Below are 27,346 nucleotides of genomic sequence, written 5' to 3' on the forward strand. Positions count from 1 at the left end.
CTTGTCACAGATCACAGATTAGATGACAGTAACAGGTCTAAATGAGTCTTTAGCATCCTAATCTTTATCTTGCAGCTTTTTCCTCTGTGTGGCAGAGAAAATGAATGAGGTAGTATGGTTATCCATAAAGGGGTGTGATAAGATGGGGCCTGATTATTCAGGACTCTGTATGTGAGGAGAAGGATTTTAAATTTGATTCTGGATTTAACAGGGAGCTAATGAATAATATGATTAGCTGAAGGCTTTTCAGGGAGTTTTTAATCCAACCTAAAAGTAATAAATGCATAAACTAGCTTTTCAGCATCACTCTGGGACAGGATGTTTGTACTTTTAGAAATTACTGCACAAATGCAAGAAAGTCAGATCCCACCTAGGTACAGTGATACTGTAGCACTGTGGATTCTAGGCTGGTTTGTGGAGAACCCGGTGCTCAGTAACTTGCTTCCAACATATCAACTTCAAGGACTCACTCTTCACTTGCTGCTTTACTTGATTAAAAGTAGTGGCTGGTCAACAGTTACAAGAATAGCACAGGGTTTACATACCATGTTTTCACTTGAATATACTGTGTCCCTGTGGAAGCATGTATGCAAAGCAAAGTACAAAGTCAGTGTAATTTTTGGAGACAAACTTTACTTGTAAAAAGGAAAAAACAAGACTAATATTAAACAAACCAAACCATGTCATTACAATACAACACAAAGGCAACAAGTTGAGTAGGCAACATGGTAACATGTTTGCAGTCTGTGCTGTCTGATGCCCCCCCCCCCCCAAAAAAAATCGATATGAGAGTCTTTTTAATGGGGCTACTTTGAGTTCATGCTGATGCACTCATTGAGTCATTGAGTTCATCAATGAAAACAAACAGAAGTAGCTTGACAGAATAATATGCACTGTTTAAACCTTGGGATTTACAGAAAGGACAGAAATAAACAAATGTTTGTCACCTCATCAATCCAACCAGACTAGACTCCACTTTAACAGCTTATTTAAATATACTGGCAGTGTTAGAGAGTTTTATATTAGTTTAGAAAACAAAGACACAGTTGGCTACTAACAAGCACTCAGGTTTTCATCCAACGACTCACACACAACACGTTCAGACATGTAGCTGCAAAAATCCTCTTTCACATCTTATATATGCATGCATGCACTCAATCACATTCAACACTGGAGCAACGGTCAAGAAAGCTGCACAACCGCTAAGGCCAGATGAACTCAAGTACAGTAGCATCGCTTCCGTCAACAACAAGAGATGTGCAAGTAGAAAAAAAAGGTTGGCAGTGTGTTAAATATACAAGCAAAATATCCAACACCAGCACAGCTATGTTCTTTTTGTTGCGTTCCCTTTTGCAACAGAGTACAAAACACCACTTTACAGTGTACTAAACCATGCAGGGCTTTTAAGAGGGAGGTAGAAGAAATCAGCAGGAGAACGTAAGAAGTCTTCAAAAAGAAAAAAATGCAAACAGATGACATAGCTTTGGAAACATGATGAGTGACCTGTAATTTTGCCTGTACAACACAACAACGACAAAAAAAAAAAGACACATCTGAATCAGTGTCATACGTGGAAGTTGGAATGTTTTAGTATAGCGTTACATATCATTTAGTAACTTTTTCATTCAAGCAACATCTTTGACAACACGCAACACTCTGAGAAACAGTTTGCAGCACCGCACGTTTACAAAATAGCAACTCATGCGAAAAAACAAACAAACAACAAAACCCCCCCACACACACCTCTGGCCCTGTACACTGTGTTTAAAATTTATTGTACATTGTGTAACGCATCTTGTGCTAAACACATGATAGATTGCATTCACTGGAACAGGAAACTGGGGATGTGTGTGTTCTGTTTTTAGCTCTGTTGTCTGACTTTTTTTTTAAGTTGAGCGTGGCTGAGGTTTAGGCCAGTGTTCCCCCAACAATGGAAGCAATGACGACTCCCAGAATGACACAGCATATAAGAATCAAAATTTTCTTCTGCATATTTTTAACAGAAATGAATAAAATAAAAAAAAGAGAAAAACATCCAAAGCAGCAAATGGGGAGCAGAGAAAACATGTTAGTTACATGGCTGGTACTTTGAACAGGGTTTATAATAATCTGAACAAAATGCAGTGCAGAACAAAAGCAGAAGAACCAAACCAAAAGACAAATAACCCACTGCTGACAATTGGCATGAAGTGTTTTTGCCAGTATGCTGTGTTTGGTTTTCTCCAAACATGGTGCTGTGCATTATTGCCAAATAATTTTGGTCTGTCCAAAGGAGTAACTTTGCAAACCAACACCGTGCTGCCATTACTCTGGGCGCTGAACGGTCTGACCTCGGGGATGAATTTACTGGGACGTCCACTTCTGGGAAGACTGTGGCACTGTTTTAACACACACCTGAATTTATAGAAGTGGTCACACTTGCTGATGATTAGTGAGTGAGATAATCAAATTACTTAGGAGCATCTGGCTACTGCTTACCTTTGCAAGTCCTGTGGAAGCAGTGAGGGTGTACTTAATTTTATTACATACTGTTTCCGCATTTTGCTTTCCATCCATCTTCTTCTACTTACCCTTTTCAGGGATTATGGGTAAAATAAATAATGACACGGTGCAACACATCAACACATCACGTGTTGTTATTCGTGTGAGGCTCTGTACCTGCAAAGGTGAAAACTGATTTTTTTTTTTCCATTATGGCTGAACCTTAGAATTGAAAGTGGGTGCACTTTGTTTTTCATGACTGTAGACATCTCATGCTCTCTATTATAAAAAAAGAAAATACAATTATTGTTGCTGTTTGTTTTTTCTTTCATTTTAAAAACCTTGTCTGTGTTATATAAATCACTGTGTCAATCAAAAAAAGCAAACAAACCTACCCATAGCAGCACCTCATAACTTTACAAATTAAACTGTTATAGCTTTTTATATGGATGTATCAAGTTAGAAGGATATGAAAACTCCACATAGCCTTGGTAACATTTCTACAGTGACTCAAGTGGCTTTTTTGTGGTTTTATATTCGTTAAACTTTCCCAGAGACTAAACAAATTTTGTATGTGCAAAAGCAAGACATAAATGAATGCTCATTAAAAGTGATCTGCACAATACTGATGCAAACCTGGAAGAGAGAATACATTTTTGAACTTCATTTTATCTCTAGTTGGGGTTCATGTGAGATTGCTGTACTTCCTGGTCAATACTCCAAAAAGTAACTATGCCAGTGAAACCACAAATTTGTGTCTTAGCAATTTTGTCATTTAACTCTTACCAAGAAGACTCAAAAGTAGATGTCCCAGAATGTTTAACTGTTCCTTTAATCACATTTTAACAGGTTCTTAATTATTTATCTATAAATACAAGAAAGACTGATGATGAAATTTCACTATGCTGAATGTGTACAGCGCTTTATTAAAATAAAGTGTTCCTTAAAACCGTAATTTGAGACAAGTTTATTTTGATTTTCATTTAGCAATCATCTGCAAATTGTGTTTGCGGGAAAACACACAGCAAAACATGCACATGTGACTCGTGACACAAACAGGCCAAGCACAAACAGTTCCTGAAGCATACATTAAAAACACTAATAAAAGTTGATGCAGAGTATATTTGAGTGCTCATAGCATACTGCACAGACTTCAGACAGTAATGCAATGACCAGCTTCCCAGTTCATAAGAAGTCCTGACTGCACACACTGCAGAGGCCACCATACATTACATTTTAACACATGAACAGTTGTGTGTGTGATGTGTTTCTCCAGCAGTCGTGTGACTCATAATGACTGCCCTGTCTGCCCTGTTACGATTTGTTAGGGACCTATCTGAGTCCCACTGCGAGGACAATAATGAGGATGGTGACACACGTCGCAACACAAACTCCTATCAGGATCACCTTCTGGATGGGGGGGGGAACATGGGGAGGGAGAACAACGAGAGCAGGGTGTCAGATGATGATTCAGTGGTTGTAGAAGAGCATGAATGAGAAAGAAAGAAAGAAAGAAAGAAAGAAAGAAAGAAAGAAAGAAAGAAAGAAAGGAAGAAAGAAAGAAAGAAAGGAAGAAAGAAAGAAAGAAAGAAAGACTCTTTGCTGGTATGCCATCTTTAATTATAAATGGGGAAATAGCGATCTAGATGAGCTTTGCACTGAATTGGGGTCACAGGATATGTGGAATTTATATGCCTTTGAGCACCTTTTAGATAATATCCAAGAGGTGGCAGAATTGCTCCACTCTGTTGCAGGTTGTTAAAAAAAGGACTGCCATGATCAGTTTGTCAAGTGATGTGAGGGAACAACCAGCTTAACCTCTGCATACCCTCACATAGTTCTGTCCAAAGGTAATGAACCTCCGGAGTTCACTATTTAATATGATGTATGTTGCTTAACTAGTAAAAAAATATGCAAAAATGACAGTTTTAGTATTTATAGTGTATCATGAAGTGGGATAACTCACTGGGTCTTTCAGACTTTTATGCAGTACTTGTAGCCATTTATTATGGCTTCTCTTCATGCCTCTTCAGCTGATTGTAACGTTCATGTGTTAAAAGTGATTCTGGTTATATAAGCTAAATTAAAAATACATATGGTCTGTGTTTCTTTTCCTCCTAAATTCCAATATAGATCAATTTTGTTACCTCATCAAAATGCCCCTGGGTATGATTCTTGTTTACACTCACTAGCCAGTTTGTTAGGTACAACTTGAAACAAATATCTAATGAAGCAATCACATGGCAGCAACTCAGTGCACTAAGGCATGTGGATATGGTCAAGATAATCTGCTGAAATTCAAAGCAAGCATCAGAATGCAGAAGAAAGGTAATTTAAGTGACTTTGAACATGGTATGATTCTGACAGTTTTATGCCAGGCAGGCAACAGTAAGTCAAATAACCACTTGTTACAAACAAGGTATGCAGAGGAGCATCTCTGAATGCACAGCACATCAAAACTTGATAAGCTACAACAGCAGACGATCACACAGGGTGTCACTCCTGCCAGCTAACAACAGGAAACTGAGGCTACAATTCAGACAGGCTGACCAAAATTGGAAAACAGAACGCTGGAAAAATGCCGCCTGGTCTTCATTTCTGCTGCAAGATTCAGATTGTAGGGTCAGAATCTGGCATAAACAACATGTAAACATGGATCCTGCCTTATATCAACAGTTTAGGCAGTGGTGTAAGGTTGTGGGGGATATTTTCTTGGCACACTTTGGGCCCCTTAGGACCAACTGATCATAGTTTAAATGCCACAGCCTACATGAGTAATGTTGCTGACCATGTTCATGTCTTTATAACCACAGTGCACCCATTTTCTGATGCCTGGTTTCAGGATAATGTGCCATATCACAAAGCTTATATAATCTCAAACTGGTTTCTTGAACACGACAGTGAGTTCACTGTACTCGAATGGCCTCCACAGTTACCAGACTTCAGGAGATTCATATCATGGATGCTATCATGTCCATATGGACCAAAATCTCTCAGGAATGTTTCCAGCACCTTGATGAATCTATGATATGAAGGATTAAAGCAGTTCTGAATGCAAAAAGTGGTCCAACCCAGTAACAGCAAGGTGTACCTAATAAAGTGTCCAGTGAACGTATATACCCTGGATACTGAGGCTGAGAGTCATTGCTATAGACTTAAACACACTCACAATACACACATTCCATACACAGAATACACGACAGGTGAGCATGCACACAGATAACAGCCACTGCACTCCATTATGCACATGCACTGATTCTGAAGTCATCTATCACTGTTTCAAAGTGATAGGGTGTTTTCGCACATGCTCTGTTTTTCCTGTTTAAGCAACTCACCCTCCGGGCTTTACTCTGGTATTTAACAGCCTTCTTAGTGTCTGATACCGCCCTCTCCACATAGTCTACTGAGTGCTCCACATTGTATTCAATGCGGTCTATCATTTCCCCCTAGGAGAAGTTGGTTACAGAGGAGGTGTGGAGGACATGTAGACAAGAAGAATAAAGAGGAAGCCAGATGTGTAGGCAGGAGGAGGAGGAGTGGATACAGATGGAGGCAAGTGACAGGGGAGGAATAACAAATAAATGAGAAGTCGAGTGAAGAGGGAAGGGAGAAAGAGGAAAAAAAGAGAGAAAGATATAATTATGTCACCCGTTTGCCAGCCTTTTTGAACTTTTTGCATTTTGGGATGTTGTTCTTTCCCTGCTCCACATATTCCTGGGCCTCTGTAACACACCGCTCAATGTTGTTCACGAGGTCGCCCTGCACAAAAATAAGAGATGGAGTCAGTGTAGTGCTAATGAGAGAAGAAATCTGCAGTACCACACTTGACAACAGCAACACTTAGATTTCATAAATATGTTTCAAAGTAACCAGACTAATGAATGCTGTGTGTGGAGGAAAAAAGGTGTGGGGAAAAAATACACTCTTCATTTCAATTTTATTAGTTACAAACCATCTTTATACAACTTTTCATATTAGCACTGACTCACAGTCACTTGATAATTTAAATGACTGCTAAAGTGACCCATCTGACTGCTCTCCATGCATGCACTAAAACAAAGATTTCTCTACACATGAGAAAATAATGAATTAAAGGTAAATTACCTTGCTGTGTTAGGAGGGGAGCAACGCTCTGTGTTCTCTAGAGCTCAGAGTCATTGGAGTGGGGACAGTGTTGTGTTGTGAAGAGGAAAATAGAAGTGAAAACAAACAAGATTGGGAGAGAGAGAGAGCAAAGCTGAGAAAAGTCAAATTAACAATCCCACTCCAGTTTAATCTTAAATGATGTGACACTGAGAGCAGAAAGGGTTAGTTAATTGAATTGTTCAGATCATAAGTGTACAAACACACAATTCCACTGAATTATTGGACATTTTACCACTAATTGTTATTACACTGTGCCATCAATGTAACCCAAATCCCATTCGTGTAACAACTCACTTCATTATTTCACATATTTTCTCAATCAAGTGTTCTCTAACTCAGATTCCACGCTGTATAATTCAGGCTGACTATTTGTGATGAGGGAAATAGTTCATCTCTGTGGGGGTTCAGCTCAGACGCACTCATATGCAGCCGTGAAGTTCCACACTTTGCTGAGGAGAGCAAAGGCACCTCAACACTCGAAGACAGTCTACACATCAAACTGAGGCTTGGAACGCTTTTAAACGTTGCACATTCAAATGTTGCTACATGATAAAAAGACTAATTCTGAACAATTCTAAACGTGCAAAGCCAAAGCCTGCAATATTTAAGGTTTATTTATAATTAAATGCTTCAACAAAATGTGACTCTGTTAAGTTGCCAGCTTGAAAGTCCTAGATGTCAGATTTATTTTCTAGCTAATGATCACAGCAGGAGAATTATTTATAAAAAAAACAAAAAAACAGTCTAATGGCAGAAATCCCACGTGGAGATAATCACCAAACTCCAATCAACTTATCTTTGAGCCAAAAACGATCTGTTCCCCCAAAACTGTCTAAATTTACTGAAATAGTTTGCAAACAGACACCCAGATGGAGCTGAAAACATAACCTCCTTCCAACTGTGTTGGCATAGATGGGCCTTCAATTACACTAATACACTTAAAAACTGTTCTGTAAAATGAAGGCCGTGTAGTTACTTGAGCTTTATAGGGAGGAGCAGCATACTATTATGAACAAAGGCAGCTACTGAACCACTGCATTAGCAAGACGGCCTTTTTTTTGCATGCAGAAACCAGTTATTATTTATCAGTTGACAGATGGATTGTCAGTTATAAACATCTTGAGCATTTGCATGCTTGTTTCATTTGCATGCACTTGGCCGAGTCTCAAACGACACAGCTGCAGAAACAGAAAGAGAGAGAGAGAGCAGTGTTTTCACCTGGCTCTCCACCAGCATGGCCATGTCCATGAACATGTCATGAAGCTCTCTGATGCTGTTTTCCAGCTTGATAATCTCATTGTGCCGCGTCTCGATCTCATTCATCGCTTGCTGGGTGATGTTGTCCATAATTATCTGAGAAGGTATAAAATAGGGGAAGATTAAAAATTTAAAACGTGGCTTACAGGTGCATTGATGCTGCTTTTTTTTTGGTAACACTTACTCCCGAGGTAAAGATGGCTGGGTTGTCACTTTCCAGCATGCTCTCCAGCTCCTCGTTTGTTGTGTTTCTTCCAGCTAAAAAGGCAATGCACACAAACCCATGAACACCCACAACACAGTATGCTTGTTTAAACACTTGCATGTAGGTGCAATGATATTTAATTTATAAGGTTCTCCAAACCAAAGTGCACAAAGACCACATTAATAAACACTAATTAAATACCTTGGATGATAACAGTAACCCCCTCCGACGGTCTACGCGTCCATTGGAGGATTAATTAAAACAAAAGCTGTGTGCTTCTCTATTCCACATGCTTATTTTCTCTCTCTCAATCTGTCTCCACTGTACCTGAATAAAAGCACTGGATGGAATAAAGATAATTTGTGTCTGAATCCAGGCTGAGTAAGGGTTAAAAACTGATGCAATCATAAAAAAAAAAAAAAACTGCTAATGCAGAGCATCATCCAGGATCTGGTTTTCAAACCACTAATCTGAATGTTGCAGCGTAAATATATGTGTTCATACATCTGTGAGTATTTAACTAATGATCTGCAACCTAAGTTCCAGGTAGAAAGTCATAAACCCAGCAGTCCAAACATTAATGGGACCTACCGTTAAAATATTGCTACAGGATTAAGCCATCTAACATCTTATTGCACGTAAACCCACATTTCTGACATTTGTAGGGCAGGGTTTTTTATGTTTCCCGGATCCAACCATACAAATGCAAACACGATTAAAGGTGTAAAATACCTCTAGAAACTATCAATTAAGATTTTGCTCTTTAGGTTTCCTCATCTGAATATCTATTTGTTAATCTGTTTGGAAGCTGTAACTGAAACTAAATATTCACAGCCTTTCTTCTTTAGTCCTACACACAGGTACTATACAGGTCCTGTACTTCTAATGTTTGAACAACAATCTGTGAATACTTTCAAAACCTACAAGTTTTTTTCTCGCTTTTGACAAATCATACACAGTAGCTTGGTGACTGCAGCTGAGTCAGAGATATCAGTCTGCATCTCATTTGTAGTAGCCGAGATTGAATCTAATACTCGCTGATCATCTTTTGACATTTCCCCTTCAACTGTCAGACAGGCAAAACACGAGTAAACAAGCCTCGTATTCATTTGAATACGAGGCTTGTGTAGTTTTCTTAGCATGAAGAGCAAAGGAAGAGGTAGAACCACCACCCACTTATTTAGCAGTTTATTAAGTTTGCTTTAATACTTTCCATCTCCCATCCCCTTCTCTGTGACAGCATTTTTTATGGCTTCTTCCTGCTGATGAGTTTGCTCCTCATCCATCTTTATTTTCCCCGACAGACTTGCCCTACTTCATTTACCCACACCTACACTAATACGAGGGCTGAGTTTGCATGCTGTGCTGCTTCGCTTGAGCTCCATTACTGCCCCACTGATACTGTAAGTCATAGTCAGACGGTGTCAGCATCATCTCCAATCTTCCCTTTGCACATTTTAAATCCTCTTTGGGGCTACATGTAAATACAGGAAGTCCCATCTATTCCTCGTAATGACACACTGCATCTCATCAAATAGTAATTTGATGTACAGAGCTGAGCAGATAGTTTAACCTCTCTTGGCTATGGTTAAAAAAAAAAAAAAAAGCAAACCTCAAGCATAAATTAAGTTTAAAATACCATCCCAGTGCTGAAAGAAATGCTCTCTCTTTTATTAAGAGAAAGTTATGGTGCTTTGGAAAAGGTCATGCAGTCTGAAGTAAAAGTTCAGAAATATTGTAGATAAAATGTGCTTAAATTGTCCAACTACCCAATTAAGCAAACTAGCCTAAATTTAGAATATTTTTTAATTAAATATATATATTCTGAACCTTTTCAAAGCAGATATTTTGACTTATTGCGGCACGGCCAGCACAGGTGTCTTAATGATGATGGCAAAAAATTGCCTCAGCCACACAGCTAAAAAAAGGGAAGGGGGTTCACCGAGGTGTACCTAATGAAGTAGCCGGTGAGTGTGTGTGTTGCACTCATACAGTTTATAGATGCTGCTTGTTAAACAAGCTTGCTAGGGTTAGATGATAACTTAGCGCTCCACTCTCCCATCTAAATAAGGTCACTTCTGGCTCCAGGAAATCAACATGCATACAGGAATAAAGCCCTAGACTAGGGTACTTAAAATGCAAAGTTCACAAAGCAGTGTGTGTGTAAAAGAAAGTTCATCATTAATATTTTTATATTTTCTGTGGGTGCAACCCATCATAAGCTCTTCAACCAAAGAAGAAATACTGATGCTGAAAAACTTGTTCATGTGTATGTTACTTCAGGGCTCAACTTTTGTACTTTTATCAGGGTATTCTAAAAGCTCTCTGAAAAGCCTTCTTTGGATCCAAAGAACCACACCGCCACAAGAGTACTAATAGTGACTAGGAAGAGAGAGGGTATTTCTTCCATGCTTCTCTTTGTTGGCTCCCTGTTACATCCAGAATCTAATTCAAAATCCTTCTCCTCACATACAAAGTCCTGAATAATCAGGCCCCATCATATCTTAAAAGGCTTCATAGTACCATATCATCCCAACAGAGCACTTCGCTCTCAGACTGCTGGCTTGTGACTTGTGGTTCAGAGAGTTTCTAAAAGTACAATGGCCGGCAGAACCTTCAGCTATTAGGGCCCTCTCCTGTGCAACCAGATCAGGCTTAAAACTTTCCTTTTTGATAAAGCTTATAGTTAGGGCTGGATCAGGTGACCCGGAACCATCCCTTAGTTATGCTGGTTCAGGCTCAGGGTGCTGAGGGACTCGATGCACCATGATGCACCGAGCACTTCTTCTCCACTTACCTCTTTTCACTCCCGATGTGTTTACATGGCACTAATGCATGTCATTAGCTTTTCTCCTATAGTTTGTGTTTTGCCTTGTGTCCCTATGCTCCCTCCCCTGCCCCACACCCAGTCACCTCTCTGACCCTGGCAACAGGTCTCTTCCTGCTAAAAAGGGATTTCTTCCTCCCTTTTGTCCGCAATTGCAGCTCATCTGATCATCAAGGGGTTTTCTGTCTAACACTGTATAGTTTTTACCTTACAATATGAAACACCTTGAGGCAACTGCTGTTGGTACTATACAAATAAAACTGAGCTGAACTGCATTCAAGACTATTCAAACTGGAATTCTTCAAGGAAATTGGGTTTTGTTGTTCAAAGGAATAGTTTATAGTAATCCTGACATGGTGCAACAACTTGACCAGTTCTTCTGTCTGATATTAAAAAAAAAAAACGTGTAGAAAGAAAATAGTTTCTTTGACAATTTGAGAAACAAGATTATGAGCAAAGCACCAAGACCTGAAGACAAACAACTACTGTAAGCCAGAGGTGTTGGCAGGCTGATTTTGTTAACTTGTGACACAGGCAGGGTACTTGCTAAGTTAGCCAGCTCATATTCAGTGTACAAACAGAAAAATCTGTAGCAAAAGGCAAGTAAGTGTAGTTCCTTAACTGTCAAATAATTAAAAAAAACAAAAAAAAAACCACCAGACAATTCATTCACAGTAACATGTAACAATCCTACACCGCTTGCATTGTCAAACTCTACTCTTCTTTCACTCCACTGGACCCCCGAAGAGGGGATTTTAGAGGCAACTAAAAAACCTTCATTTATGACCTAATCAGTGTGTGTGAGAGAATGTGTGTGATGAAGACTGGTGGTTGCTGTGGGGGGCCTCAGAGGCAGAGCAAGTAGGATGATGGTGACTGATGATGGTGGGGAGTTAGACCCAATGATTGCCTTCACGAACAGAATTCTGATGAAGCCGCACACATCTAACCACGGCAGAGTCCACTCCTGTTCATTCCTCTTCATATACACAGAGCACACCGTGTGTAATTCAAACTTTATATCCATATCAAACCAGTGAATTTCATTTGGTTGTGATTAAGTGGTCGCACAGTTTCATTACCATGCTTAAGAGACATGTTGAGCAATAACATTTTCGCAGCTTGACAAATGAGAGGATGAGCGCACAAAGACGCCACATTCACCACATCGCGGTGATCAGTTCACAGTCCTCTCTGATAACAGTCGCTCTAACATTACAATGAAACTACAACATTAAAGAGGGTCAGAAAGGAGTTACAATGAGTCATGCATAATCGTGAAGACAAAAAAAAATTAAGGCACACTGGTGCTACCCTACACTATTTATCTCACTTCCCACACACACACACACACACACACACACACACACACTCCTCTCCTCATAGTTTTTATTTTTTTTAAGCCATGACAGGCTCTGAGGGAGGCTCTTAGCTGTTACCATGGAGACCTAAACCCTGAGAAGCCTAATATGAAGCCAAGAAGTCTCACTTCATCCATGGTGTTTATGGGCTATTAAATCATTGATACTATGTTGCTACCAGTAACTGTATTATTTCATTTCCATTGTTATATAACACAAATGAAGCGAGACCCACAAGGAGCAGAGTGAAAAGGCAAACTGCACGACTGTTCATGCGTGCAGAGAAAAAGCACCACAAGAACAAGACGATTTTGCTGATCTGCACACATGTAAAGGAGATCGATCTCTTTTGTTCTTGAGGCAGGAATGCGGTGGACAACTCTGTACACCACATTCCTGCCACTGTGAGCGTGCCTATCCTAAGCTAAAGGAGCGTCCGCTGAGAAATAAAACACAACAATCATGTTGTCAAAGAGACACTGCAATGCCTGTGTGACCAACATCCACACCACCCTGCTGGCCTAGCTTGCGAGAAATAGTAAAGATTTATATTTCTTGTCTTTGGACTGTGGGAGGAAGCCAGAGTACCCAGAGAAAAGCTATATGGACATGAGGAAAACATGCAAATCCCACACAAAAAGGCCCCGGCCATCTGGTGGATTTGAACCCAGGACCTTCTTGCTATGAGGCAATGGTGCTGAACACCACAGCCTAATTTTATTTATACAGATAGAAATCCAGAAGAACATATGTATAGAAATGCATTTTGAATAGAAGTGATACAAACATATTTGGGACTCTGAGATATTATAAGGGAGAGACATGGTACTCAATGAATCTTGAAACTAAATCTGTGTATCAAACACCAAAGACGGCAGTTATCCTCCACCCAAAGAGCCCAAAATCTGCTTTAGAACAGCCAAAGTGGGGAAACAATGTTGGTGCACTGATACAAGCACAGTTGAGGTTCACGACAGTTTTAACTATGTGGTGGCAGACATATCTAGCAGTTATGGAAGCACGGATGTAGGTGAACAAATTTATTGTTTTTTGGGTTTACTGCAGCCTTAACATGATTTAGCATGGCAACTGTTCTTGTGGAATGAGCTACAGACATTGGCCACCATGAATTAATCTTAAGTGTTGTGACACCTTACAGATTTGTAGTAGAAGCATAACCTATGAGACTTTTAAACCTTATTGTAAGGCAAGAAACTAGTTCTCAATAACCCAAAATAACTTCCTGGCAGTGTTAACAATCGCTGCCAAGTGGCGAGACTTGCTTCTAGAACGACTTTGTTTAGGGTCGTTTTTGCACTGTTGAGCAATTAATTTGGGGCAAAAATGTGGCCTAGACATCAAAGTGTTTACATCACAGCATCCTTTTCCTGTTTTTTCATGCCTGTACCCAGCAGGTTTGAATAGGGGTGAACAGGAAAGGGGATGAGCAGCAGAGGGAACATCAATACTCAGTCTGACAGAGCAGACTATGTTTCCCTCTGTGTGTGACACACTCTCATTGATTCTCTCTCTCTCTCTCTCTCTCACACGCACACACGCATGCACGCCAAAGGTGCAGGCACAACAGAAACACACTTGCTACATCATCCTAAAGGAATTAAACAGTGTTGGATCAAGCTATTATGAAGGTTTATTTCAAACTCCCAAAACTGCATGTCTATTTTCATTTCATACCGATAATTTCCCATTCTCTCTCTGTGCTTTCTTTCCATCTTCGCCCTCTCTCTGTGTGTCTAATCCCTTCCTTGACGACAGGTGAGATCAGCTAAGGCCTCCTGTGACTCCACCAGCTGACAAATCAAATCCGAATGGCTCTGGAGCTCAAGGAAAAAGTGAGTCAGGCGAGTTCGTTTAACTTCACCAGGGGTTTGTGTTGGTCCTTTCGCACATGGCTGTTTTTTTGACCAGTGGGCCAGTTTCAGTGTACGTATACTGGGTGGAGCTAACCATACAAACTGGTTGCATGTGTGCACTCTAAACTGACAGATGGCCATAGGAAATTACATCTACACCAAGCACCCTGCAACATAACTGCTCTTGCTCTCCTCTGCTATTGCTATTACATGAGTCATTGTGTCTGTCTCTGTATGCTTGTGTGTATGTGCGTTTTTATAAAGGCAACTCTATCATGATTGTTAGGGGCAGCTGGCACAGTGCCATCTGCCAGGATGCTATGTCAGAGGCCGTGTGAGTTGCCTGGTCCAGGAGCCCAGGGCCTGCAGCTAATACCTGACAAATCACATTACACATACAGCGTGTCACGAGTGAGATGAGCTCTGATCTGAGCTGCAGCAACCTGGCATGTGCATGCATATGGGTGTGGGTGTTGGTGATGTATGTGTTTTTGGAAAGTGGTTTCAATGTGAGGGTGGCTGTTTTGGTACACTACATAAAACAATTCAAAATAAATATGGATGTGGGAAACTGAAATTTCTCGATAAACAAAATCACTAAAGGACAGTATTTTTTATTTTCTCGACAAGTGTTATTGATGACTCTGTGGGATGATAATGGTTGGATGCACTCACCAATTTGTATTGTTTTATGTGAGCTTGTGTGTGTGTGTGTGTGTGTGCATTTTGATTTGTGTTCAAGTTTTAAGCTGCAGATGTTCAAATAAGGCTTGAACAGTGAATAAATAACACAAATGCAGAGATTTTATAAATCCATTTAAATGTCAGCCCAGATGAGTGAATGTTTCATGAATAACGATGTGCTGGAAGCTGTTAGAGCAGCTGCAAGATGTTGCGATGATGAAGTTTTCCTCCTGCCAGTATTCAGAGAAGCTTTAGACCTTGAAAACAGAAAATGTCAAAAGAATCTGCTCCTACAATTATGGCACTTCTCACCACATGAGTTTTTCTGTGAGTTTTTTGTATTCGATTAATCGAACCTGTGTTGTAGTAGTTTGAGTGGTCGTAATGAGTGGTAAACAGTATGCAGACATAAAGCCCTTTCAAAAATGAGCTTTAGTGGTAGGGGTAGAAAATCGACAAAGTAGTGCAGTTGCTAGTTGTTGAAGATGAAAGGAATAGAGGCAGTGAAGGTGGATGAGATTAAATGCCTGGGGTCAACCATCCAAAGCAACAGACAGCACACTAGAGAGCTGAAGAAGAGGGTACAGCCAGGGTGGAGTGGATGCTCTGCCACCTCCAGTTTTTACTGGGAGTGACCAGGATGGACAGGATTAGAGATGAGTACATCAGAGGCACAGCTCAGGTTGAGTGGTTTAGAGACAAAAGAAAAGTTAAGATTGAGATGCTCTGGACATGTGCAGAGGAGGGATAGTGGATATATTGGACAAAGGATGTTGAATATATAGCTGCCAGGCAGGAGGAAAAGAGGAAGACCACAGAGAAAGTTCATAGATGTGGTGAAGGAGGACATGCAGAAGGCTGGAGTGACAGAGGATACTAGGGATCGGGTGAAACAGTGGTAAATTATCTGCTGTTGTCATCCCAAAAAGGAGCAGCCGAAAGAAGAAGTAGAATGCAGTTGTTAGCACTGGTTCTTGGTTTTAGCTTGCTAGTCAGCTGGGGCTTTGTAGAGTGTGCATATTCTCCCTGTACCTGTGTGGGTTCTCCAAGGGTTCTTGGGCTTCTTCCCACAATCCAAAGACATGTATGTTTGGTTAATTGGTGAATCTAAATTGGCTGTAGGGGTGAATGTGGGTGTGAATGTTGTGTTAACCCCAGTGTAATCAGGGATAAGCTCCACCTTTCCCGTGACCCTAAATTGGATAAGCAGTTAAAAAAAAAAAAGGGGTGCACACCGTATTTTCGGCCTAATTAAGATGACTTTAACATCTGAGTAATAACAGGGAGGATGGATATCAAGAGGACGATGCTTGGCCTGAGAATAAAACACATGCTAGGAAATGTGGGATAAGTGATTATGATGGTCTTTTCTTTTTGGACAGAGATGACTAAAGCTGACCATTTTGTTCACAGTGTAGCAACAACACACCTACACAAGAGTTACATGTTATAATGTATGATAAGCGGGCGTGTTCAGCTCTAAAGGTGAAATCAGACAAACCAGAGTGGAAATAAATAATCAAACAACAGTCAAGACACTTTTAAGGAAAGAAAGATCATTAATGTGTCATCTGAGGCACCACATTACAACACAAAGATTAGCGCACACACACACACACACACACACACACACACACACACACACACACACACACACACACACACACACAGTGTGATTGAAAATAGATGCAGATGTTCTGAATCCATGCAGTATTGACACATGTACAGTCAGTATGAGGGGTGGTGGAGGGTTTAGTCTCCTGGGTCTACTCACTGATCTCCAGCTGTCTCTGAATGCGTCCCTTGCAGCGCTCCCTGTAGTCCGACTGAGTGGTGTTGTACTCTGACATCACCTCGACAAATTTACGGGACAGTGTGGAGTGCTGAAACGGCAGTGAGAAACAACAATACACTTTACCGGAGCCTGAATGATGGTAAATTTAAGAGGAAGAGTAAATCAACTGCAGGAGGGAAGGCACAAATATACACAAGTGGAGCTGTGTACCAACTGCATATTACACACTAATTACATGCAAATGTAGTGTGTTCATACTGGAAAAGGGACAAATAGGCCCTACAAGTATACTCAAAGCAGTTAGTATGAATACTTAACTAAGCACTTGATATTTTAGTGTGCCATTTGATGGACTACTACCAAATACAATGCAGTGAGATAATGGAATATATGAATTTTTTTACAGTTAGGATAAAGGTTGGGTGTTAGATGCCATGATGTCATCATCTGTGAAGTAGCCTTATCTTTGCTGATTGGTTGGGAGAAATCCATGTGGCCTTATGTGGTGAGAAACATGGTGTTGGATCAAGAAACATGGTTTCGCGCCACATAAAGGGTTAAATCAGAACACCGTTATGTACTAGGATGCAACTTAGACACAAATGTTGACTCTGCTGCTTTCCCGTACCTGTGTTTTACGTATCCTCAGGTCAGCTGATGACCTGTTCTGCCCCTCTTCCTGCTCAATGGTTTGCTGGATACCTGGGCAAATACACAAAAGTACACATTTGATCAATAGGCAGGTGCTTACCTTGAAAATAAATGTTTTTTTAAAAGCCTCCAATGCTGTTGGCTGCCTCGGAAGATTAATTAAAATCATGCACAATGTAAGTATTCGATGAATTAATCAATGATTTAGCTGTTCAGAATGTAAGCATTTGTGGAAGTAACGGGATGAATCTGATGATGATACCAGAGAAAACACGAGGAGGTTAATACAAATAAAAAAGTGCTGTAACCATGAGAGCAGAAACTGTGCTCAGAAATCCTCATGGCACTCTGCTGAATAGATTATGAGAAACTGTAGTTCATTTTGTGTGCAAATCTTGCATTCTGCCCTGAGGTTAGAGCAAGAAAAAAGGTCCAGGAGTTATTAAAAATGCAAGAATTCAATATCAGGAGACCACAAACATACACATCCAAATTTATTAGAAATCTGGCCATTTGTTTTGAGACACCTTGTTATGAGCTGGATAAGTGAAAGGATGAACTGTTACAAGAGGGAAGGCTATGGGGGGGAGGGTGTCAAATCACAATCAATAAACCTCTGGAGGCTGTGAATATTTACAGCATTTGGTCAGTGGCTGTCAAGCTGGGAACTAAAATGTTGGACACTTTGTCAATAGTGAAATCAAATTCTAATTCAGCACCTGTAATCAAGTGTGCAATGAATGAAACTATAATTATAACCAGAGGGGGTTATTATATTGACGTATAATAATGTAGTAATGCACTGAGATTGCCATACAGCACATTTCTGCATGACACAAAGATTAACTAATCACACATCAAATCAGTCACTCAAATGAATAATCTGTGATGTGGTAGAAGCAGCGACTTCACTACTAAGAAATCCATCAAGGTACAGATGACTGGGATGACTGTTCTCTTTTTCTTTTCATAAGGCTGCTTTTCAATGACATTTCGGCATGTAATAAGCACTTTCTTGACTGCTTCTTCACTGTCACACCTCAGGAAATCATTGTGTAGGAGCTACTGCCAAGCATAATAATGCATATGAAAGATCATCAGTGTGAGGGCATGTAAGATAGTGTTACTGAAATAAATAGAGATGTAGCTTTCATTTAATTCCAGTTTTTCATTATTTAAACTGGGATTGAATGGCTGATGAAAGCTGCTGCACCTTCACGGACGTGCTGTAGACTGAGCTGTGTAGCTACACCTGACCTGTTACTGTATGGTCTGTACTCATTTCTATTTATACACGCATCTTCACACATGCTCTAAAACATGCTAATTCATGCTCACTTAATTGCTCTCAAGATGTCTGATAAAAATGTGTAAATTTAACATCCATTTATTGATTGGTCCCGATCGATTCAGCTACTGGTGATGCTTTCTTGGCTCACATTTGTTTTGCCAGTTAGCTGCAACTGTGTATTATTTGGACATCACAGATAAACCTAGAGGAGACTCACTATTTATTTATTTATCTTATATAAAAAGTGGTTCAGGCACAAAGAGACATTATATTTTAATTGTTCCAGGAAAAGCCACAATGGTTTTTTGATTTACTTTAATGTATTCAGTATTATCAATCATTTAGAAATAATTTCAAATGGGATTTTTGTCATGAATATGGTTCCCAAACCACTGAGAACATGATTAAATCCACTCTTTGAGCTTGTTAAATCTGTCTTCACACAGTCAGACTGCTCTCAGTGCAACCTAAGAGTATTTATAACTCTGAGCATATAGCTAATTAGGTGCATCTTGTCGACGGTGTAGAAATCAACCCTTTGCTTCACTACTCACAGGAGAAGTTTTTCTTAATAAACAGTATGCCTGCATGAAAAGAAACCTCTATCACAAGTGCAATAACGAGAGATCCTAAACAGCCAAAGCAGATTCCATATGCAGTACTTTGTAGTGGTATTGTGAAATTAAAAATACTCTAATGATAGAATCATCCACCTTTGGTCTTGAGTGGCAGGTAGTTCCTTAAGGTACAAAGAATTCACTATTTGTCTATTGTTGATTTTGCTATTTTGATGTCTAAAACCTCACAAATTTTGAATTTGTCTTGCTATTTCTTGTATTTCTTCAATTAAACTTTCTTTAAAGCCAAGTGAAGAATTTACTGCATGAGTCAGTCACTTTTTGGCTCTGACTGACTGCAAACATATACAGAATGTCAAAGTCTTGCAAATGACTGACGTTAAATCTAAAAATGCAGACAGACTGCCACCATGCTGCAATCTGACTCAGTCTCTCTGCAATAGGCAACTTGACTCAACTAGTTGGCAACGGGTTCTGGTTATACTCCTATATAAAGGCAAGGTTGCAGTTAAATCGTTGTCCTGCAGCAACTACTTCACTATTTTTTGGAAGAATTTCTGTTTCAAATTGGTGAGGTTCTGAATGTAAGTAGTTAATGTGAATGAAACAGATTAATTAATTAATTGCTGTAATATGACAAACAGACTGCATATAATTTCCTACTCAACCTAACTGAACTCAATTGACTGCGAGGGACCTGGTCCCCATCTTCGAAGCAACCATTTCGACAACAAGAAAAGTTGCTTTTATAGAATTTAATAAAAATATAATTGCGCTGAGCCTATTGCCTTGACTTGCGCAATTGCTTGCCTGTAGAACTTCCAATTACCCTCTGAACCATCTGTTGTCTGTTTTTTAACAAAATTCCCTGACTGAACTATTCATAATGATTGAGGAATACAATATATGTCAAGTAATCGATGTTGCTCCATCTTCAGGATCTATAACAGGGTGTAGTCTGAGGTCACTCAGTGAAACACACACAAACACATAAAGCAGCAACACAAAGGTATCCTGTGGCATCAACTGATGTGAACTGGAGTGACACAGAGGCCTGTGATGCAGGGCTTGTTCTGCCTGACAGCACTTTGTCAAATGTGTGTATCACGATACAAATATGTGTGTTTATCTTTGTTTCTCCAGGCTGTAGGCGTGCTGGATGAAGGATGGGGCAATCATCTTCTAGCTCTGTGCACTGAAGTAGCAGATGATACTTTACAATATGAAAAATGCAAGGGGGTACTGGAGATGTTTTTTTAATTGCTAATAACTTACTTGGTGGATGCAGAAGTTTTCTTGACACAGGGTTTCAGAATTGCCACATAAATATTATAAGAAATATAAACCAGAACAAGAAAGAAAGAGGAATAAGAAACTGATGCAATTTTAGCAAGATAAAGAAAAAAGGTGGGAGGCTGAGTGAGAAATCTTAAGACAATTACAGTACACACACACACACACACACACACACACACACACACACACACACACACACACACACACACACAAATATAAAAACACACCCAGATAAATAACAAGAAAAGGACTATTAATACACAATGGGTGCGTGATGTTGTGCCAACAAACAGTATGCTACTGCAAATTTAGTTGGTCTCCGTGCACAAGTGTGAATAAAACTTTGTGTGCGCTCATGTATATGAATCACGCCACCACCTCTGTGGCGAGTGACACTAATCCCTCTGCCCACTGCAGAACTGAATCTACGAGTGTAAATTGAGTCGTCTGTCAGCTGCCAAATGCTATACAGTTCACTGTCTCTTCATGCCTCGTTTGTTACCCTCTCCCAGATCCTGAGAAAGCACCAAGACCACAAGATAAACCACTGTGCACACTCATAGTAAATAGGGCCAGAAAATTATTTTATGGGTTGGCAGTCCAAAGCCCTATTTTTTTTAGTTTACAGTGATGCAAGTCAAAAGCAATAAATGCTCACATTTTCTAAGCTCCAACCTTAAAATATTTCTGAATTTTTGCTTTAATAAAAAATGACAGAAATTATTCAGTAAGGAAAACACCATTTCTGGTAGTTTTCCCTCAGATTTATTAGAACATTCCTCATACTTAAGCCGAAAACTCATTGCAGTAATTAATCATTTTATATATTTATTTTGTAAAACCTACCACCTGCTTTTTCATATTTGAAAATGCAATAGTTTTTGGCTGCTGAGTTTTGGGTACTTGTCACTAATTCTCAGAACAAGACACATTTAATTAAATGAACAAAAACAGAAAGTTGAACTGGCACAGAAAATAATGCTAATAGTAGCTCTAGGAGGAGAAAAGAAAATATACTCACTCTTCAACTTAGAGCGTACTTTGTTGGCCAACTTCTTGATGTCTGCCATTAGATCCTCAAGCTCAGCTTTGGTTTCTGAGAGGAGAGGAGAGGACATGTTAATGGACTGCACACTGACTCAGCCACGCACATAAACCATTGGGCCATTGTGATTCATAGCCACAGAATCTATACTGACACACAGGAATGACTGAAGGTGTCACTCCCAACAGGGACAAACAGTTCATCACTTTCAGTCCACAGCAGTACAACTCATCCTGCTTCATGCTTCTTTTCTATAGGGAGTAACAGCATCTTCCCTTCTCTTGCAGTCCTTTGTCCTCTTTCCATGGTTACACAGTTAGACATTCACATTATACACAAAGATGTGGATCAATGGGTGTAGACCAGGTGCAGTGGCAGCCAAGGCCACAACCAGCTAAAGTCTGGGCACCCATCTGGCTACCCCACACAGTGCAGGAGCCCCTAGTGGCCTCACATATGGTGTTAAATGCATTTAACACAAAGTTTTTTTTAATCTTTTGTTTTTTGCTTTTAGAAGAAGCTGTTTTACAGAACCCCTTTCCTATGGCCATTGTTTCACACAATTTAACAGCCTAGCCATTCCTTTAAATGGTAAAAGCATTTTACCAACCTTTCCAGACACTTTTTTTTTTTTGTATTTTGGAGGCTTTTTAGCTTTTATTATGATAGGACAGTTAAGAGTGGACAGGAAATCTGGGAAAGAAAGCAGGGGGAAGATAAGCAGCAAAAGACCCAGGGCAGACTCAAACCCAGGCCCCTGCAATAGCTGTACGGTCACCTGCTCAACCCAGTGAGCTAAACCAGCAACTTTTAGTCAATATGGGGCTGAATAAAAAAGGTCACTATACACAGCAGTGTACTTATAAACAGCAGTCATTCCAACATAAAGAAAAGAGTGACTAAAAAAAAAAAAAGACTATTTGGTTCATAATGAATGGATATAGTACAGTATATATTATCAGATGATGGAGTTACTAATAGATTTAAACTCCACCTTCAGTTTGGACTGATAGTTTAATAAGTGGAAACTGTGACACATACTTGGTCAAATGGGGAACAGCAAACACTAGAACTGGAACAATCGATTAACTAATCATTTAAAAAAAATAAATCACCTTTGATGCTCACCTTCAGGAGGCTCGGGCCTAATAATGAAGAACTCGAGCAAAAACAATTAGACCTTTTTCCATTCACCCTCATCCTTACCTTTTCGGAAACCATTCAACCTGATCCACGTTCCTGTGGGGTCTATGGTCACTTCTGACCATGTCCCTTGTAACATTGACCATTTTTGTGCATTTTTGAGCTTTTTGACTAGTGATTCCAATAGGTTCCTCGCCAACCCCTTCGGGTTGGGTCGGCCCTAATAAAAAAAGAAATGAATGCCATCCATGGGCATGTTTTATGAGTAAAGAAAAAAATTCTGTGCACACAAATGTTTTTTCTCTTCAGTGAAACCTTCAAAAGTCAGCAGCAATGAAGGGCCCACAGAAGTGATTGCCATGCCTTGTTTTTCATGACAAACTGAGGAACCAGCTGTTGCTCATTAAACTTTAGTAAATGGTAAATGAACTAGTTCTTTTATAGTTCTTTTCTACTCTAGCTGAGCACTCGAAGTGCTTTTATACAACATGTTAGCATTTACCCATTCACACAAGCACTGTTTTCTATTTCAAAGTGCTTACTTTCTAACATTCACACACATTCATACTCTGACGGTTGCATCGCCGCTGGGTGCTGTAAGCGATTAATTTTCTGTGATTATCTTTAACATTTCTACAAAGACCTTTTGGTAACCACATCCTAGAACAGGCACAAAACATTTCCATGGTAAACAAATTAGAGAAAGTACATACTGCACTCTTGTACAAGGGTGTATACTACATAATGTCTATATAATATATAACAACAAGCCAGATTTAATGCATGTACAAGGTATGCACCCCTACTACACTCATAACTACATACTACAAATAGTTGCCTTGTGATTATAATCATTATAGTCATAAGGCAACCATGTACAAAACATAATGCAACCATATTGTTTACATTTGAGCAATACTGCTGAGCAGTAGGCATGGCTTTAATATTGTTCCATGATGAGTCATAGCCTGTACTATTTATTTCTGACCAACATGTTAGGCAATGATCAGCCAATCAGAAGTTGGCACAACAGGCTAATAAATAAGGCTTACTATGAATAGACTGGCTCTTTATCTACAAATTTGGGATTTTCCAGTTTCTCACTATCTAGCTATTGCCAGCTGTTCAGTGATCTCTGTCAATTGCTAGATATGGGAAATCCCCACTTTCGCCATTTCAGTCAATAATGGTCAGGGAGGTATAGCCGACCACACAGCACAATTTGACCACATGACTAGGCTAAGTCAATCAGGCATGAGAAAGAGGCTGCATATTGTTAGCATATTTTATCACAGCATGAACAGCCAGAAATCCTCCATGTTGTTTATGCTCCACTACCAATAAATACAGCTGAAGTGCACACAGGGTACTGAGCATCCAGGAATATAAATATCGTGTTGCACATCTTTGAAGAGTAAAGAAAAGGAGTGCCAAATTTCATGGCTCAACACCTTGTGGTTTTGGAGTTTATGGACTGGAAAGGTCTCACGAACAGATCCAAGATCAGACGGCTGGACAAACGAATGGTACAACAACAATATCCTCCTGGTTTATTTTGCACAAGAGGATAAACAGCACTGGAAACTGGTGTAATGCGCAGTCAAATTAGCTGCATTTTTCATGTAAAAAATGTCACTGAAACATTTGCAGCCTGTTTAAGGTTGAATACGTCCATTTATACAGAAGATCATTTCTCTTGGTTTTTGTTAATGTTGATGTCCTTCTTTTGTGCACGCCTCCTTAACACAAACCAGCCAAGACAAAGACAGACAAAATATGACTATATAGAAAGATAAACCCTTTGGTGTGAGCTATTAAATGCTTCAAGCAATTTCACTCATCACCTTTAAAAACACTGACACTGATTTTACTAATAACTTACAATTCTATCAGCTGACTTTGTCAACCTGAATTTATTTAAGTCATTCTATTTTGTTCTTCCAGTGAAATAATTACATGGCTTCATATTACAAAGCCTGTAGTTAATTATTTGCTTAATGACATTGACAACAGAGGAGCATGTAGCAGGGAGAGAATAACATTTATTAGCTGTATTATTTAACTAAATTAACATTGAATAATTCTGAGGCAACCTGTGTGAACTGTTGACACCAAACATTTACATCTTTGACTCGCACTCCCTCGTGTTGTTTAAGGTACCCCTGTGCTGACATAACAGCTCTGATCTGTCGGGGCATGGACAGAGCACCTCTGGTGGCATCTGGAAATTGGATATTGGGTCTTCATGGATGCCATTTGTTCCTTGTTCCCATCCCTTGAATGCTCGGCAGTTTGGAGGCCAGGTCAATAGGTTCCTTCAGCCATTCCTTAGCAGGTATTGCAGCATGGCACAGTGCACTGTCCTGCTGGAGTAAAAAGGGCCATTTCCATGTGGATGGTACGTTTCAAAACAATATTCTGGACTCAAGATTTGCCAGCACATCACTGTGTTGTAATGAGATAATCAGTGTTACCCACTTTACACATCAGTGGATTTAATTCTGTGGGTGATCAGCCTATACATAATGCATGTACATAGTGCGCACAAGGACATTGTAAGTAATTTGTGACTAATTTGTCAGCAACTGCTACTTTGCTCATGCAGATGTACTTTATATTATCACAACTATATATTGGCATTCATTTTCTGTTTATACACCTGCATCCACTTACAGGTGCCCACGGGAGCAGTAGAAGACACCACTTAAACCTGCTTACAGCTGCCTTGATGCAAAATGTGGATAGCTTAAAAATGCTATATAAGGATTAAAGTAAAGTGCTACCCACTGTGTCAATTTTCACTACAGAGGGGAGAAAAAAAAATCTGAGAAAACAGATTCCCACACGTGATCACACGTGTTCCCTCTCTCCATCTCTCTCTCTCTCTCACACACACACACACACACACACACACACACACACACACACACACACACACACACATATTACCCTGGAGCATTAACTGCCATTTTTAGCACATTGCAAGGGGGTGAGAAACCCATTTATCATCTTAATGCCATAAAAGAAGCAAATCTCCATATGTTAAACTGTAGGAGACCAGCACACATAAAAGTTATTCCGGTCACCCTATTCAATCAAACCCAACTGCCTGTGGTAGTTCATCCTAATTCGTTTGTTTCTGCACAGTTCTTTCCTTTATAAAGCTGAATAAATCACAACAATAAATAACAGTTGTAACCCCACTGAACTAAAACTCGTGCTAAACATCTGCAGCCAATTACAGACAGAGCCTCAGTGGATAATTTGATTACACAGTACGAGGAAGACTTCAATCACTGGTACATGCTCAATTACTGAAATATAATATTTGCACATATCTCTGATGAGAAAGAAGCTAAGAAATATGAGATAATCACATCATCTCTTCCTCTAAAGTTGCAATCCAGCACCATATTATATGAATGCTCTTCATGACAGTCTGAGACATCACACTTTGATGATTACAAACAGTCAATACAGCCCACATGGCTGACGAACTCAGCTCAAAACAAAAACAGAATAAAAGAGGAGCGCATTAGGATTTTACTCACACTGAATAATATATAAAATAACATCTGAATCCTAATCATTCAAACTAACCCTCGCTGGAATAAATCCTGTGACCAGTCTGAATTATAATTCAGGCAAACAATCATGAACCTCTTCTACATTGATCAGCATAGCGCTAAAAGCCTTTAATCTGTTTAACAGATGTATTTCCATATCAGCGGACATCAGCCTGTGGTACATACAGCTCAGTGAGACAAGGCTGTGGACATGCAGAGTGCTGGCTGATAACTTCAGTCTCATTTCACATATAGCTGAAAAGCTCAAATGAGCAAAATCTCACAAAACGAGTATTTTCAGTTTTTTTGTTGTTGTTGTTTATTTATTTTGTTTTGTTTTTTGACAGCAGCACATGTGGGACATGTTCAGCAAACACCCTGACCAGCCCAGCTTCAAACTGTCAAGAGTAAATCTGTTTATATATTTCTCTTTTTGACAATAAATCCTAAAATTAAAACCAACGATGAATTTATTTCATTTCCTAGATGCCAAAACTTGAAGAGCATTTTTCATACTGCCTATACTACCTATCATCATTCAGAAACACATCCTTGCAGAAGAATGTGCATCACTTGACAGAAATATATCAGTTATGTTTAAGAAATGTTTCAATGACAAGTAATTCAGCAAAAATCTAGGATATATTCAAACAGAATATTTTTATGTTTTTTATTTTTTGTCTTTTTGAAGACAGTGGAATAGGAAGCACAAAAATTGGGTAAAAATACAACTAATGGCAACTGAAGATTGTATAATGGGAACCTGAGGAATAGACTCCTGAACAAAGGATAACTTTCCAGACAGATCTCTTAATGGAAAGACTCACTCTCGTGAGACTATAAAAGGCAGATCTGGAGGAAAAAAAGGATTTCCAAATGGTTCAAATATAACTTTTAAGAGGACTACGTGTATAAAGAAAGACTGTGTATTTTGTAACATAACTTACATTTTCAAATCTCTATTTTATAAAAATTTAAGAGGGGCAAAAACACCAAGAGTTGCACTATTGCACAAATATCAGTACCGTGGTTCATTTTAAGTCAATCATACAAGCACCCTCGGCTTGCAAAAAAATTCTTATTAAACCACAATTTGTTTTCTGGAAAAAAAAAAAAGTTAAAACAAACAAACAAAAAAAAAAGTTA

General features: G+C 39.4%; 1 protein-coding gene across 5 annotated transcripts in view; it reads right to left on the bottom strand.

Annotated features, from left to right (window-relative positions):
* Positions 1-752: 752 nt before the first annotated feature.
* Positions 753-27,346, bottom strand: part of stx1a (syntaxin 1A (brain)) — a 70,642-nt gene continuing 44,048 nt past the window's right edge. Inside the window, exons 4-11 of one of the 5 annotated variants that reach the window (XM_030744555.1) lie at positions 21,468-21,542; positions 17,259-17,332; positions 16,610-16,718; positions 8,069-8,142; positions 7,846-7,980; positions 6,130-6,240; positions 5,817-5,927; positions 753-1,986 (exon numbers count right to left, since the gene is read on the bottom strand). In XM_030744555.1, coding sequence (XP_030600415.1) covers positions 1,909-1,986; positions 5,817-5,927; positions 6,130-6,240; positions 7,846-7,980; positions 8,069-8,142; positions 16,610-16,718; positions 17,259-17,332; positions 21,468-21,542 — 767 coding nt within the window. In that variant the 3' untranslated portion in view covers positions 753-1,908. Of the gene's footprint in view, positions 5,928-6,107; positions 6,241-6,585; positions 7,981-8,068; positions 8,143-16,609; positions 16,719-17,258; positions 17,333-21,467; positions 21,543-27,346 lie in introns of those variants that run through there. The other 4 variants (XM_030744553.1, XM_030744554.1, XM_030744552.1 and 1 more) reach the window with 4 other exon arrangements.

The sequence above is a fragment of the Archocentrus centrarchus genome, chromosome 13, assembly GCF_007364275.1.
Source record: "Archocentrus centrarchus isolate MPI-CPG fArcCen1 chromosome 13, fArcCen1, whole genome shotgun sequence".
In the NCBI taxonomy this organism is placed as follows: Eukaryota; Metazoa; Chordata; class Actinopteri; order Cichliformes; family Cichlidae; genus Archocentrus; species Archocentrus centrarchus.